The sequence below is a fragment of the Scyliorhinus torazame genome, chromosome 10, assembly GCF_047496885.1.
Source record: "Scyliorhinus torazame isolate Kashiwa2021f chromosome 10, sScyTor2.1, whole genome shotgun sequence".
Lineage (NCBI taxonomy): Eukaryota > Metazoa > Chordata > Chondrichthyes > Carcharhiniformes > Scyliorhinidae > Scyliorhinus > Scyliorhinus torazame.
This window is the reverse complement of record NC_092716.1, coordinates 69,104,770-69,121,751: the sequence shown is the minus strand read 5'-3', so window position 1 is coordinate 69,121,751 and position 16,982 is coordinate 69,104,770. Positions and strand designations below refer to the sequence as shown.

General features: G+C 39.7%; 1 protein-coding gene and 1 long non-coding RNA gene across 5 annotated transcripts in view; one reads left to right on the top strand and one right to left on the bottom strand.

Moving 5' to 3' along the window:
- LOC140430636 (uncharacterized) overlaps positions 1-1,722 on the bottom strand; it is a 138,656-nt gene extending 136,934 nt beyond the window's left edge. For both annotated transcript variants that reach the window (XR_011949481.1, XR_011949480.1), the window contains exon 1: positions 1,439-1,722. This is a non-coding gene — a long non-coding RNA (uncharacterized lncRNA). The remainder of the gene's footprint in view (positions 1-1,438) is intronic.
- On the top strand, positions 828-16,672 carry sall1a (spalt-like transcription factor 1a). 3 transcript variants are annotated; one of them, XM_072518234.1, is made up of 4 exons: positions 828-1,012; positions 2,361-2,784; positions 10,151-13,566; positions 15,114-16,672. In XM_072518234.1, the coding sequence occupies exons 3-4, from the start codon at positions 10,444-10,446 to the stop codon at positions 15,552-15,554; spliced, it is 3,564 nt and encodes a 1,187-aa protein (XP_072374335.1). In that variant the 5' UTR covers positions 828-1,012; positions 2,361-2,784; positions 10,151-10,443; the 3' UTR covers positions 15,555-16,672. The 3 variants fall into 3 exon arrangements, with proteins under 3 accessions (XP_072374335.1, XP_072374333.1, XP_072374334.1); XM_072518232.1 differs by lacking the exon at positions 2,361-2,784; XM_072518233.1 differs by lacking the exon at positions 828-1,012 and having other exon boundaries at positions 2,147-2,784.
- The last annotated feature ends 310 nt before the right edge of the window (positions 16,673-16,982 follow it).

The following is a 16,982-nucleotide window of genomic DNA, read 5'->3' as shown; positions in this document are numbered from 1 at the left end:
TCGAGCATGATCTCCCCCCCCCCCCCCCCCCAAAAGCGCTGTGCTTGCCAGTTACCAGCTCGCCCGGCTCTGAAGCTGGCTCTGGGCAGCCCGGATTCACGGGCAATGTTGTGAAACACGCCACATCCTTCCCGCAGACACACATGTCTCGCCTTGGCAAAGCGAGCAGCGATTCAGCACCCCCCATCCGTGATGCTGCGCCGGCTCTCCAAAGTGGAGCACTCAAAACCTGTGCGTGGTAGGTAGGGAAAGGCCAAGTAACAGAACCGCCCACCCCAACTCGGTAACTGAGACTTTCCTTGTCAAATTGCAAGAGGCAAAAAATCATCCGCCACTTTCTTTGGTCCCTTGATATATTTTAAACGCGGCGGCAAGGATCGGAGGGGAAAGGCGGCGAGGAGGGTGGTGAGGGAAGGGGGGATTTTTAAACGCCTCTGTAAATGAAGGAACGGAGGAATACGGGCGCTGGCGGTGTTGAAAGTAGCCCTAGCAACCGGGCGCGTGCGAAAGGCGCTGCGGCCGGGGCGGGGTTGCTAAGGGAGGAGAGTTGCGGGTATCCAGGGGCCGGGGCCCGGGGAGCCGCCGCTGCTGCCGCCGTGCGCTGGCTGGGCTGGGCTGGGCTCAGTCACACTCATTGGGCGAGAGCCCGGAGAACAGGACCCGGAGCCAGAGCGCGCCAGCAAATCACAAGCTAATTGATTTAGCCGAGTAATTTGAATAGTCTTTAAGCCGCGCCTGGAAACGTGCCAATCGGCTTTCAAGAAGCGGATGATTAATCGCAATGCATTATTGATAATCATAATTATACCCCCCCCCCCACCCAACACACACACATACACACACACACACATGCGCACTGGAGGCGGCGGGGTCAATTTCCGTAATTTTGCAACTCCAGAATTTGTAATTTTTTATTCGCTTGCTGATGTATCAACCACCATGTCGCGTCGGAAGCAGGCGAAGCCGCAACACATCAAGTCGGACCAGGATATAGCACTATCCACACAGAATGGTGAGTCCGATTGCAGGCGAGATGACCCAAAGTTTGCAGCGGGGAGATTGCTGGAGTTGGGGGGCGGGGTGGGGGGGGGGGGGGAACCCTGAAATTAACGCGATTTAGCAATTAACGCGCCGCCTCTCTCTTGTGTGTGCGTGTGTATGTTTTTTGTTGTTTGTTTGGAGGCTCTCCGCTACTCTCAATTGCACCAGGAGTCCCGATGTGCTCTCCACCAGCGGGGCACACCAAAAAAAAACAAGAAAAGATGAGCAGAGATGCAGAACAAAACGACACTTTTTTGTTTTGGGGACAGGAAGTAGATGGACTGTGCCTCCCTTACAGTTTTATTTTCTTTTTTTTCCCAACTCTCAACAACCCTCCATCCCCCTCCCCCCCCCCCCCCCCCAATACAATAATAAGAAGAAAGTTTGATTTCGTTACCTTTGCGAGAGAGTGGAGTGAAGTTGGTCCAGCGCAGCACATGTGGAATCGAAGTCCTCACGTCTTCCAAAGTCTCCCTCTGGGCTCGCTGGGCGGATTTAAAAGGCAGCATTCAGCTGGAATAACGCTGAATGTTTTGATGGAAAGGAGCCCGCAACCGTAGGCTAGGTTTAAAAATAACTTGACTGTAATGATGGCAGCGCTGTGTGTGTCCCAGTATGACTTCAGTCACTGGGAGCCGAACACCTTGTTTAAAGGGAGGAGGAGGAGGAGGAGAGAGAGAGGGGGGGGGGGGGACACAAAAAAAGTTCTCTCGGTTACTGTGGGTATGCAAGGCAGAGAGCCATAATCTGCGTGAGTTTATGGATTTTTAAAGAAAAAAAGTGCAGAAGCCCCAGTGGAAAGTGGACAGAAAAGGAGCGAGGGCAAAAATATAAATAAAAGCGTTTGCTGTGCGTTTCAGGCAATTAACATTTTGAAAGATATCCGCGGACGTGACCTCGTTGTTTATTTGCTGTTTTAACAGAGCAGCGAGCAGTTTTACTGCATCTTTCACAGAAACACAGCAGTCTGTGCGAGAAAGTTGTACACGCTCATGCCTTTGGTCTGTCAACATTTGGTTTGCAAGCTGGACACGTTGTGTTTCCTGAAGTGCAGAGAAGCTCCCGGAACACGAATCCTTCCTGAATGAGGTTCGGGCGATCTTGGGGGAAAAAAGAATGATTTGACAGCAGTAATTTACGAAAGCCTCATTTCCTCATCCATTTTTTGGGAGGGAGGGGTGTTAAAAACAAAAGGACAATTCGTGTTGCAGAGAAATGTAAAGCTTTAGTCGACTTGTTTTGAAATACGACAAATAACTTGCTGTCTATTCTTGTACATAGTTGAGTTGCTAAATGTTTATTATTTGGTTTTTCACTAGAAAGAAAAGGCCGGGCTGTTAAAATCAGATAAGTAGAAAATGATTTTGTTCGCTATTGCCATTCCCGACGTTTCGGAGGAGACTGGTGTTTTTTTTTCCGTAGCCCTGGGGTTAGGAAGCACCTTTGACTTTGTTTCCCCGAGACTTTAGGACGTTTTTTCTGGACGCTAACTCACGCCCGCTATGCAAACTCCACGGTCGCTCACTCTGTTACCAAAAATCAACAAATTGCACTATTAGGGAATTTGGAGGAGCTGACGTGCCGGTTCGGATGTGTGTGACTCATCCTGATCTGTGAATAGAGAGCACACAGCGCACTCAGCCTCCTGGATCAGCCAGAGATTTACTATTAAACCAGCCCAACACCACTCAACCAGGGTTATTCATTAAACACTGCTATCACAACAAAACTGCTTGAACGTAGGTATGTATCTTCACTTTTCCACAAAATTATATAATTTGTTTAAAGCCAGTTAGTATGACATAGACTGTAACTGCTCCCCCCCCAGCCTTCCACATTCGGAGTGCGTTGTAGTTTGTCATTAATTGAGGAGCATGTGAAGATTCCATGTACCCTACATAAACGTATGGCTGAGCTAATGGAAATTCAAGTTAGTTTTTTTTAAAGACTTGTGGAGTGTTACTTGCATAAGGACGGATTTGCTCCAATAGATTCACATAGTTTTACAGGTGTAAATAAAATATATTTTGAGGTCTTGCACTGGTGTGTAGGAACTTAATGTGCATTTCAGATTCTTTTGAAGTGGTAAGTGCTGTGATTTACTGATGTCAACTTGAAGAGGCTTTATGGATAATTTAGTTTTAGGATTTTTCTGTCAAATATTTGCAAATACAGAACACGGCGCGTGACCAGCACCTCAGATTATTAGTGATTTTTAAAAAAGATTGTTGAAAGTGGATCAAGGTGAAATTGTTTACGCAAGTTACCGATTGGAAATTGAAAATAAGATGTACTGGGGGGGGGGGGGGGAGAAGTTGCTTTAATTGTTTCATTTATGGTGGGGTAGCCGTTAAATTGGAATGGGTGGCACACTGGAATCATTTATCGAGCTTTGTTGCTGTGTCTGAGACTTAAAAGTGGCCATAATCTTGCTTCATAGTCGAGTTGTACAACAGAAGGCAAGCTTGCTGGAATTTCACTCCCAAGGGTTACACACTAGCAACAATAAGATGGATCCAGTGTGATTTGAAGAAAGAAGTCTATCTTTAAAAAAATACAGGTTTGTTCTTATTGTTTCAGCAAGTTGTCTGAATGGATGATCATTTTTAATTCTCTTTTTGAAACTTTTTGGTGAAGTTTGGATTAAACCAAAATGATTTAGTCCACGTACGTAGCTTGCCCTCTAATTACATAAACTGCACAGATATCATGGGTGCAAAATGCTTTTGCCAAGGTTTGTTTTAGTCTCTTTCCTTTGCGGATTGACCTAGTCTTCTTTGTGTAATGCAATAGGCTTCTTTGATACTGGCATATAAATGTGAGCTTTTTGCACTGTCATGTGGCAACTTGGTCAGTTTGCAGTGACTCTACATTGTTCTCAGTAATGTGCTAAAATCAAAAAACTGAAAAGTTAGTATTTGTAATGGGATTGGTTAGTGTACAATTATTTTCTTTTAAAAATTGTAGTTTCCAATGTGAGTTCTTGGCAGTATTTCTGGTTCAAATGTTTTGTTTACTGCTGCACAGTGGTGAGCCTAAAGGATATTCTATGCATTCTCGGATAAACAGCTTAGTGAGAAACATGAAGAGCTGGAGAATGATTTTACTATTCATTTGCTGTAAAAGACTGTTGACATTTTTTGTACTCGTTCTGGTAATATAGTAAATGGCTGTTCTTGTGCGATTATTAATGTTGGGAGCTACAAAGTACTTTACTGTTCAGCTGTTTTAACCTTTGGCGCCTCCTTCTATCCGAATGTGACAAGAGTTCATAACACAAGATGTACTTCAGTACCTTTGAATTGACCTCTGAAGTCAGTCCCACAGCCAGCCTAGCAGGATGTCAGTAGTTTATTTCAGCTTTAACCTTATCAGTACTACAGGAACCACTAACCCTTTTCCCCTTTCCCCTTAAATGCCAGACCCCTGATGAGGTGATTGACGGGTAGTTCCCACGGCACAGTTTTACCTTACCTACAACAAGGATTTAGTTTCTTGTCACATTGCCAATGTTTATGCAGCCAAAGCTTGTATGTAGCCTTAAGCAAAAATACTTTATGTGTGAGTAGGACAGTAGTACTGAAGTTTTTTTTCACTTAGCTGTTGCAACTGGTACCCCATCTAGTGTTCATTCTGATGCACCCAGATTTTTAGCTGAATGCCAGAATTATTTCATAACTGAGGTTTTGTTTATGCACTGGCAAATAATAGCAGTTTGGACATATTTTGGAAGTGTAGTTAAAAGATTATTGAGTAGTGTCAATTTGGTGGAATCTTTGCAGTTTACATAAAAAGAAGCGACCAATTTATTTAAAACGATAACCAAAATAAGTAACTAAAAGAACTATATTTTTAAATTAAATGTTTGCTTTTCATTAGGAAGATTCTTGATTCCTAATATCTGTTTTGAACTTCATAAACTTGCATTTAAACATTTAACAAATTTCATAATTCAGATGGTCATATAAATTCACTGCATAAATTACATAAATAGTCACATGAAAAATAAATTTTATTCCATATCCAGTATGAAGCGCACAGTTGTGAATTTTTAATACTGATTTGTGAAGTTTTCATTTCTTAAAAGGTCATTATTCTCGACTTGAGAGTTAAGTGTCAAACACTTCAGACATGAACAGTAGTAAATATTTTCAACCTTTGTTACATCAGGAAAATTCATGAAGGACAAAATATGTGGATTTACTTTTGGTTGATTATTGATAAATAGAAAGATTGTTTAAAATAAACCATGCCTCTGTTTTCTTAATGTTTTATTTAAAGGAAATACTAAAATGTTTCTGAGACCACATTTCATTTGAAAATAATTGTAATTCAAAATGTGTTCACATCTTGCTTTCGTGCATAAAAATTCAAAGAGCAGAAACAAAATAATGAGAGGCTTTATCTTGTTGAATAGGACAGTACATTGTGCATTAACATTGTGACTTTAAAAGCAGGAATGATTCATTGGTTCATGTTTTATTTTTGTATGTTTTATTAAAAATCAATTAGATACGTTTCCACTAGAATTAACATTCCGGTATTGAATGGTATTACAAACTAATAAACTCAGACCATACTAAACTTGTGGATCTGTGCTTCAGACTTTTTTTCACGCAGTTACAAAACTGATGAAGTGGGTCTTGTGATTTCCCACAGTAGTTATTTAGTTTGTATTGGTAATTATTTGTCTAAGTACAGCTGACCAAGCAAAACAACGTTCCAGAGTGCCTTTGTGTTTTGATAAATGTGATCGCATTGAAAAATATTTTTGTCTACATGGGGAACCTTATTGATATATCGGCAAAGGGGCATAACTTTTTAATGTGTGAAGTATTGAAAGTTAAATACAACTGTTGTTAAATTCTTATATTTTGTCTTAATTCTCTTTGAAAAATAAAACATATTTTTGTGTGTGTGGTGCTAGAAATGAATGTGTTGCAAAAATTGTCATTACTTCACAAATTTTTATTGGGTAAGCAAACTCTCGCATGAACACCCGTGTTTAATTTATTCAACAGATGAACCAAGTAATTTAGAAAAATTCATCATATCTCAAATGTCATTTCCTTAAGCGCAGATGGTTCTGTGTGTTTAAAAACTTCAAAAATGAACCAGATGCCAAATAAATCATTCACTTGCTACTTTTTGTGTTCCTTGGAGCCATCACATTTTGATTTCTTTCCCATCGTCCTCGGCTTCCAATCTCCTTTTTAAAGTTGTCATGAATAATAATTAACTCAACATTTTAAATAATTTGGATGCAGAATACCATAAAAGAATAATTCTTGTATATTTCTTGCATTCTCTGGCAAACTAAGTGTACATGGAATGCACAGAATTATGGTCATTTTGGATTTGTGTGCAGCAATATGTAAATAACTTCTAAAATTGCATTTAAAAGTAAAGCTCAGCAGGTCACAGAATTACAACTTTGTAGGTATTAAACTGAATGTACTGCAGGAGATGACATTAACGGCCATTGTTCCGAATGTAGCCCAGGGACACTTGAGCAGTGTGGCAATTGAACCACATTATTTCAGATGATCTCCCCAATATCTGGAATTAATTGTCCCTTTGCTTTGCTATGGACTTGGATTCTGATGTCATGGCAACTTTCTATTATCTAATTCTGTAGTAAAGGGAAACATGCAGAGAGATAATCCCTGAATTAAACAAGATCAGCTTTCTGGGCCTTCCCTGATGACCACACACCATTGTGAGACAGAAGTTGCTGTCCTCATGCTGAGCAAACAATAGGGAGCCATCCTGTCCTTGAAAAGGATGAAGTGGGTTAGAGGGCTGAAATTTTTTGTTTGATTTGCAAATTAATCCTCAGTGTGATGAGAAATGCAAGTAACAGTGCAAATGAAAAAGGAAGTTAAAAGATCTTTCAGTGAAAGGTCTGAAAAGAGACAATTTGCTTATCTGTAAATCAGATTTGCAACTAAATGTTTCAAATGAACACAAATAGTTCCAACTGTGCAGCCTACATGTTTTTTGTCAGAGATCATTCCAGACTCTGGCTCTGGGAAGTACTGTATAACCCATTAACCTCCAAAGCCTCTTTGAACCAGTTTAAGCAATTTAATACTCCAGATTAGGCCAGTCACTGCATGGAGCAACCTTTTCAATTGTCTTTGCTGCTGCAGTCATCTTTAAGGACATTCATTAATGGCTATCGTTAATTTATACACAGTGACCATTTGTGAATAGCCTATTATGTAGAATATTTTCCTACATTTTAAGTTCCATCAATTTTTATAAGTGAAACTTCTATATAAATGTACTGATAATTAAGCAATTGCAAAAATTAAATGTGTTTCAGTTGCATATAATTGAAAATATACAGGAACTTTTTTGCGGCATTATCTTATGTTGGTATTGTTTAGTATATGTACGTGTGTGTTCCTTTGTATGCATCTATGTTTTTCCATAGTTAATAGTTATTTAGTAAATTTTTCAGTACTCTGGTACACAAACACTCTCAGGAGTGTAGAAGGACAATCAACTCCATGAAATCATAATTATTATCTTGTAATTTCCAGCATATATATTGTATTTCAGACTAGATTGAAGATTCCACTCTTGTACTCGATACCTAGTTCTTGTATCAAAGTAATATTTGTAGCCTTAACCTAGCAGCCATGCCACTCATTATCATTAAGAAAGAAATGAGAAAGATAATTGATGTTGGGAAATAGAAAACTCACAGTGGTACGCTGGGTTCTTTCTGAGTTTGGGAGGTTAAGACACAATAGAGGAAGTTTTCCTTGCTTGCTAGGCCTATCAAAATTGTAAACTTGCTCTTTGTAAATGTCGGAGATTTCACTAGATCAAACACTTGGAGGTACTCATCACTCAGTGAAGAAAGAGGTTTACTTTATATCTGAATGCAGTGTCTTTATTTTTAAAAATTTAAAGTACCCAATTCTTTTTCTTCCAATTAAGGGGCAATTAACAAGGCCAATCCACCTACCCTGCACATCTTTTCGGTTGTGGGGGTGGGAACCATGTAGACATGGGGAGGATGTGCCGAGTGCAATGTTCACATCAGTTCTAAATTGTACCATTCTACATCACTCACCTTTGTCAGTACAACACTTGGGGATTGGAGGGCACTTTCCCCACCAGTGTCTTCCAGTTGTCTAGCTAAGCAAGCGAGCAATTTGTAGCTGGTGCTTCAATACTGCTCTGAACTAAGTCATTAGGCCTTAGCTTGGTATTAGGTGATATGGTTGATATATGGACAATATATGGGCAATTGTTCCTGTGTCCAACGTGCATCAAAAGTTAATGCTCTAATGTGCTTCAACATTGCATTAAAAAAATTAGTGTGTTCCCTTGGAATTTATTCTTTGAATACTTATTAAAAACTACTTTAATACAGTTTTGTAGTATCAAAACATTACAACGGCGACCACACTTCAAAAGTACTTTGCTTGCTGTAAAGCATTTAGAGTCATCCTGAATTCACAAGAGGAATGATATATAAGTAAGTTATTTCTTCTTATTAAATTGTAGAAAGAGAGGGCGGCACGGTGGCACAGTGGTTAGCACTGCGGCACAGAGGACCCGGGTTCGATCCTGGTGCCAGGTCGCTGTCCGTGTAGGGTTTGCACATTCATCCCGTGTCTGCGTGGGTCTCACCCCCACAACCTAAAGATGTGCAGGGTAGGTGGATTGGCCACGCTAAATTTCCCCTTAAATGGAAAAAAATAATTGGGTACTTTAAATTAAAATCAAATTGTAAAAAGATAGGTTTGATTACACTATCATCTTTGACCTACCCTTCAAGGGCTGACCAACAAGAATTCTTAAATCAATCTTAATACAGATGCAAATATATCCATTTTATATCATGAAACGTAACTTGCAATATGATTTGCTTTGGAGTAAAAGTAGCTGTGAAATTCTCACACCACATATCAGCATGAGAACCATTTGAGTGTTATACCAGTTTTACAACTGTTCTATGAGAGTGTATAGTGAGAGTCTTTGATCTCTTTGCATGTCTCCAAACAATAAAGGACATCAATGTGGTGAATTAGTTGCAATGCTGGTGTCCCTTCTCTGCACCTGTGTTGTTGGGTTTAAAAGGTCAGAGGTCCACAGCAATGTAAATATTGTCGTTTTTCAATTGGATATCCAGAGTGTCCACCAAACCTGTTTAGCTACCAATGTAAACACAGCAATAGAGATATATGACATATTAGCTGTCCAAATATTCTTCAATATATGCTGCCATATAAAACAATAGCTAGGAACATTTGGAAACATGTTAATAATTTTGGAACTTAAGATACCCTGCAAAATTGATTGTTAGCAGACCATCCTGGAGCGAACATAAAATGCTTTAAAGGAGGTTATGCAATATTTGGAGTATTCAAGCAATATTTTTTAGGGATTAAGTGCTGGCATATTTTGCTTGTAAATTGAAAATATATTTTTTAACCTATTTTGTGCATTATTATGCATTTAGTCATTGCTGATGTAACCAATATATTTTATTTATTTTGTATACAATATATTTTAAAATACAGTGCCTTGAGACATGGAGGAATCAGAACAATCCATGAAACATTTAGATATTATATCCCAGTATATCTTCTCTGCAGTCAGGTGACACAGCCTCTGTTTCTCTTGTCATACAGTGATTGGGGTCTGAATGATTACAAATTGGTTTAGTGACAGAGAGTGAACTATCAAAGACCTTGCTTTTTCTGCTAGAAATGAAAAAAAGTTGACAGTTACTGAAGAGTAACAAGTCCTCAAATGTTTGATTTGCACCCAGTGCACAAGGAGATGATGTGTATGAAATATTGGAAATCAATACTTTCTATGGAATTTCATTAAGCTCCAATGTCTTTAATTTGGAGAAATTTATATTTTGACGGATTGTCTTCAGGTACTTGATTCACTGAGATTTAGTGAATGATGGAATCCAGTTGTGAGCTTTACAGATTTTCATTCCAAGTAAGATCTATGGTGTCCAAACATTGATTTTTTTTTCCCACCCTCCCTAGTCCATTAATGTAATTTGTGCACCATATTTGGTGAAGAATTGTGTCTGCTTGTTGACTAATCTTGTGTCCCTTTGATTTTCTAGGAACTTCACAAGAAGGGCACGAAGAACGAGTCCTTAAGAATGGGGGTGCTCATGTCTGTGGCCGATGTTGTGCTGAGTTCTTTGAACTGCCCGATTTCCTTCATCACAAAAAAAATTGCACTAAGAAACAATTGGTTCTGATTGTAAATGAAAATTCAGCAGCTCCTTCAGAAGCCTCCTCTCCAAGATCCCCCGATAATCCTGTTGAAGAAGCAAATGACAACATTAATAACGCAAGTCAAGCAGACTGTAATGACCTTGTAGAGCATAAAAAAGTTGACCAGGAAGAATCCATGGAGGTGGACACTTCCAGCATCACTAGCAACAGCAACATTAGCAGTTCTAACAGTAATAACAATAGTAATACAAGCAGTAATTATCCCATAATGGGTACCTCAGCTGTCACAACACCTCTACCTCATATAGGTGATCTAACAGCTCTGGGAAATTTCTCAATGTTAAACAGTAATGTGATCATTGAAAATCTTCAAAGTACTAAAGTGGCCGTAGCCCAGTTCTCCCAGGAAGCAAGATCTAGTAGTGCATCAAACAGCAAGGTTGCTGTTCCAGCACTAATGGAGCAACTACTGGCTTTGCAGGAACAACAGATCCATCAGCTACAGCTTATTGAACAAATCCGTCACCAGATAATCCTATTGGCTTCCCAAAATGCAGAAATTCTGCCACCAGTCAACTCTTCCCAAGGTACTTTAGGAACTGCTGTTAATCCATTAACTACACTTAGTTCACACCTATCTCAGCAGCTTGCTGCTGCAGCTGGGCTAGCACAGAGCCTTGCCAGCCAATCTGCCAGCATCAATGGTGGAAAGCAACTTCATCTACCTCAGAGCAACCTTGGAAGCACCATAGCTCAGCCTGGCAGTAGTTCTCCAAAAGTAAACACATCCTCATTGCCTAGTACCATACAGCCCTCTGAACGCGCATCTACAAATACCGTTAGTGGTTCTCAGTTAATCAGTCCTTCGGTATCTACAGTGTCCACACCAGCTCTTGGAATTAGCAGTTTACTAAGTCCTGCACCCAGTTTGTCCAACTCACTGCTACCTCAAACCTCCACATCCACTTCTGTGTTTTCCACTCCTCTCTCAAGCATTGAAACAACTTCAGGAAACCTTGGCTCAATGTCAGCTCTGGCAAATCAAAGGAAAGGCAAGCCACCAAATGTGATAGTATTTGAGACTAAAAGCAGCTCTGATGAGGCTTTCTTTAAACATAAGTGCAGATTTTGTGCTAAAGTGTTTGGAAGTGACAGTGCCTTGCAGATTCATTTGCGCTCCCATACTGGTGAGAGACCGTATAAATGCAACATTTGTGGTAACAGATTCTCCACAAAAGGAAATTTGAAGGTTCACTTTCAGAGGCACAGAGAAAAATATCCCCATATTCATATGAATCCCTATCCAGTTCCAGAACATTTAGACAATGTTCCAACAAATACAGGTATTCCATATGGAATGTCTATACCACCTGAAAAACCTATAACAAGTTGGCTGGATAGTAAGCCTGTATTACCTACACTGACCACATCTGTGGGCCTGCCACTCCCATCAACCATATCAGGTTTGTCTGCTATTATCAAATCAGAGGAGTGTCAGTCTATCTCAGTTAATCAGTCTTCTTGTAGCCCTCCTGGCTCAGTCCAGAGTGATTTAGGAGCAACAGAACCTTCTGTGAAAAATGCTAATGATTTGGACGAAGTGGAAGAAAGTGCTTCACCTACCTCAAATGGTAAACTAGATGAAAACACACAATCTGTTAATTCTGTCACCAGCTTGGCTGTCCCTGTCAGTTCAAGTGCATCTGATTCAGGTCTAAGTACTACTTCTGCTTTTACAAGCCCACTTATACCACTTATGTCAGAACAGTTTAAGTCAAAGTTTCCATTTGGAGGTCTCTTAGATTCTTTACAAGCATCAGAAACTTCAAAATTGCAACAGCTAGTAGAAAACATTGACAGAAAGATGACGGACCCCAACCAATGTGTAATTTGCCATCGAGTTCTTAGTTGCCACAGTGCACTGAAGATGCATTATCGTACACATACTGGTGAGAGGCCCTTCAAATGCAAAGTCTGTGGTCGTGCATTCACCACTAAGGGAAATCTGAAAACCCATTATGGTGTTCATCGTGCCATGCCACCACTGAGAGTTCAACATTCTTGTCCGATATGCCAGAAGAAATTCACAAATGCTGTTGTATTGCAGCAGCACATTAGAATGCATATGGGAGGGCAGATTCCAAATACTCCCATTGCTGACAACTATCCTGAATCTATGGAATCTGACACGGCTTCGTTTGAAGACAAAAATTTTGATGATATAGATGACTATTCCGATGAGAATATGGAAGATTGTCCTGATAGTAGTGTTCCAGACACGCCCAAATCTGCAGAGGTGTCTCAAGGCAGTTTATCTCCATCTCCATTGCCATCAGAAATGTCCAGTATTGTAGCTCTTGAGAATCAAATGAAAATGATTAACGCTGGTCTTGTTGAGCAGCTCCAAGCAAGCCTCAGGTCAGGTGAGAACGGATCAGCAGATGGAGACCAAATGACTAGTGACTCTTTTTCAATGCTAGGGGATATGGAGAGCCAAAGTGCTGGAAGTCCTGCCATTTCAGAATCTACCTCTTCCATGCAGGCCCCATCCCCTACCAACAGCAACACAGGTAGTCGTAGGTCAAAGTCACCGGGCTGTGAAGAGAGACAGCATAGAACTTTAGCAGATTTATCTAATCCGGTATCTCCAGCAACCACCAATGGTGGTGCCTTAGATCTGACTTCCAGTAATGCAGAACGAATAATTAAAGATGATGCTTTAAGCATGCTGTTTCCCAGTCGAGATCGGGGTAAGTTAAGGAATACATCTTGTGATATCTGTGGCAAAGCATTTGCTTGTCAGAGTGCCTTGGACATTCATTACAGAAGCCATACCAAAGAGCGTCCATATATTTGCACAGTATGCAATCGTGGCTTTTCCACTAAGGGTAATTTGAAGCAGCACATGTTGACACATCAGATGCGGGACCTTCCATCTCAGCTGTTTGAACCCAACAACTCTAACATTGGTCCTAATCAGAGCTCTTCAAATGTGGCTGCTAACAGTTTGACATCCCTAATCAAAACTGAGGTCAATGGTTTCATGCATGGGTGTTCCCAGGACTGTAAAGATCCACCTGCTAGCCTTATTCCATCAGGGCCTCTGTCTGCATCTGCTATCTCGCCTGTCCTGCCAGCACCACAAAGAAGAACGCCGAAACAGCATTACTGCACAGCATGTGGGAAAACATTCTCGTCATCCAGCGCTCTGCAGATACACGAGAGAACACATACTGGTGAAAAACCATTTGCCTGTACTATATGTGGAAGAGCTTTTACCACCAAAGGCAACTTGAAGGTATTTTCTGGCATTATGTTCTTAAATGTGTTGAATTTGTGCATCTAGTGTAGATATTAAACTGAAATGGAAAGCAGAGCAGCATCTAGTCATACTGTTCAGCTTTAAATACATAAGGAGGAAGGTGAGAACAAACTGGATGTGCACATTGTTTTACCTGATGTAAGATACACAAATAGTTTTGCTTTGTTAAACAAAATGCAATTATAATCCTCCTATAAACAATGCAACTAAAACAGTAGCTATATTTGTGAATCCCCTTAATCGATTGTTGAGCCGATGAAATTAAAAGCATGCAATCCCACATTTATTTCAGAACAGTACCTCTTTTATAAATCTCTATTAGGGTCAGTAATATTGAAGTATATTTATATTTTATACAAAGTTATACAATGCATGAAGGAGGGGGTATGGGTATAAAGGATTTCACATTAAAATACCTATAAGGCAAAATTTATTGTGGTTTATTTGTACACAAGCTCCAGAGAAATGATCATCAAATGAGTCCTGCACACTTTAGTACCTCATCCACTGACTACTCTTTTAAAATCAACTTCTGGAATGAACTACATAGATAAATTGTTTGCCAGGTGTTTATCGGCAAGTTTAAAAGCGCAAGGAGGATCATTGACATCTCCTAATGTAGAATTCTGACTCAGATGTGGATCCTGAGATTGATACCAGCTTGGTTGGCAGTAGCGCTCTGGCCTCTTGCTTAGGTTGGTTTTATCACTGTGTACATATTCATAGGTTGAACAAGATGCCTGCCGTCATGTACAGAGATGTCTGCATATTTCAGCATCCTATACAGTAAAGAGGATAGCAGAGATGTCCAGAAATTGTCCTGTGTTTCCTGTGAGAAGTAGGGTGAAAGGGCTGCCGGAGGAGAGTGGGGGAATGGGATAGTAAATTGTATAAGTGTAGTCAATGCGTGATATTAGAGAATCAAAAATGTGGAAAATTTACATTATGCCAGATATTCATGGGAAATATTGCAGAATGCTTAAATTGTGTGCATGTGATTTGTGAAACAATCAATTCATGCAAACAGTTAATAAAATATGATGTATTTTACATTCTGACATTTAACATCACTTGTAGGAAATGGATTAATGAAGGTGTGAAAAAAGACTCTCAAAAAAATTATATATCCTTTTGTTCGGTGTTTAATTTAAGGAGCCGTTGAGCACTACAAATATGTGCCGATTTCTTCTGACAAACTATTTCTCTTGGGATCACCCATGTAATATGAGAGAAATAATAACCTCCAGTGGCTTGTCTCTGATGAGCAATCAGACTGTCAAGTTAAAGATATTTTATCCCTGTCTGATAAGGACGTTTACTCACAGCGTTAGTGATGTCAGATATAATGTGAGTTATCGCAACTAAATTGGATGCAGCAGTCTTAGCTAAGTGCCGGCCAGTTGACGACCATGGCCCCAAAGTGCATGCATTTTTCTTCCGTAGATTGGGCATGGCCATGTCTTTATTGGTACCCAATTGTGTAGTTGCAAGGTCTAACGTTTCATCTGATTTTGACATTACAGGTTCATATGGGGACACACATGTGGAACAGTGCCCCTGCAAGGCGAGGACGGCGGCTTTCAGTGGATGGTCCCATGGCATTCCTAAGTGGAAATCCCATTAAGTTCACAGAAATGCTTCAGAAGGATTTGGCTGTTCGGGCTCGTGATGGAGACCCTTCTTCATTTTGGAACCAGTATGCAGCGGCACTAACAAACGGCTTAGCAATGAAGACCAATGAGATTTCAGTGATTCAGAATGGTGGACTTCCTCCAAACCCTGCTAGTCTGGGCAATGGTGGCAGCTCACCCATCAGTGGTTTAACAGGAAGCATGGAGAAGCTTCACAATACTGAACCCAGTACACCTCTAGCTGGTCTGGAGAAAATGTCAACCACTGAAAATGGAACGAACCATAAATTCACCCGCTTGGTGGAAGACAACAAAGAAATTGTAACAAACTGAAGTGATAGTCAACATTCCAACAATGGAAGTAATCTGGGGCGTCTTTTCAGGCCAATGGACCAAAGTGTTGTGAGAACACCTTTTGTACAATGCCTAACTTTTAGTGTTGTATGAAAAACTTATTTATTAGTGATAACTTTGCTTTGCAAACAAGTTGCAAGTGTAAACTACTGGTCTTCAGCATCTTGGCCTATATACTAATGGACTAGAGTGCTTTAAACATGTAAGTTTCCTAGCATTTGCAGATCTATTCTGTTAGGTGATTTTTGCCCTTGCATTAACTTATTTTATGATTTGTGAGTAATCTAGTTTTAACATGACCGGCATTGGTGCAATGCCTCAAAAGTCCATTCCTCACTAAGAAAGATCTGTATATATAATGTAAAGTTTTGGTAGTCTGCTACAGTATTCACAATCAGTTAATTGTTCAGTCATATCTTCCATTAACAAAATAACTGTAAATTGCAGACTTCAAACTGAATGTTGATGCTGTTGCTCTGTAAGCAGTTTACCCTTTACTGTTTTTAACACCAAGTGAAATTGCAAGTTTTTTTGTAGGTTAAACCATTTCTGTTCTAAATGGTTTTTTGTACTGTGCTTTTCACTTACATCATCTTAAATGTTGATGAGTTTCAGTGAAGTAATAAGCACGATGGTCATAGAAGGAAACACCTGTTATTGTACCTTTAAATACAATAAAGATTTCTGCCCCATAGGTATATTTAGTATAGAAGAAAAATGTGCTGGACTTTCACATTGCTGCTACGTAAATGCATCTTTTGAACAATTTTGAAGGGAGTAATATGAAGCTATTGTAGATTATGTCTTGTGTGTGTATATATATATCATAATGACATATGTCTAGGGAAAATCATTAATGTATATACTGTACCGGTAAGTTGCTTAAGACAAAGTTTCATCTTCACCGACCGATGAGAGATAGTGTTTTATTGTGTAATAATTTTGTATTAGGTATGAAAACCCTTGTGACTGATATATGCACTTTCTTGGAAAGCTGGAAGAAAAGGTCCAGTTTCACTAAAATTTAATACCTACTAACAGCTGAGGTACTGTAATTCTTACTCATTTAATCAAATACATGAGTTTTGCAACAGCCACCCTTGATGCGTGTGTATTTTTGCTTTCTCTCTTAAAACACTTTTGGGGTTCTGTCCACTAATTTCATGTCCATTGTCCTATTTTCAAAACTCGATAAGTGTCCATTTCTAAAAGGCTTTAAAAATACAGATCCGTTCAATTCACCTGTGCTTTTTGTAAACTACTGATCTGAGGAGTTTCTAAAACATTAAAGAAGTTAGAGCAACAGGGTAGAATAATGTGATTTTAATAGATGATTCTGTTGAAAAAATGGATTAGGACATTCCAATGTTGCATAATTTGATGTATGCAAAGACCACTGGGTAAATA

Bases quoted from the DNA above. Each gene is read 5' to 3' on its own strand.
- sall1a (XM_072518232.1), top strand. From the start codon at position 850: ATGCGCACTGGAGGCGGCGGGGTCAATTTCCGTAATTTTGCAACTCCA. The intron at 1,013-10,150 runs GTGAGTCCGATT...TTGATTTTCTAG, and splicing joins AGCACTATCCACACAGAATG to GAACTTCACAAGAAGGGCAC. The intron at 13,567-15,113 runs GTATTTTCTGGC...TTGACATTACAG, and splicing joins CCACCAAAGGCAACTTGAAG to GTTCATATGGGGACACACAT.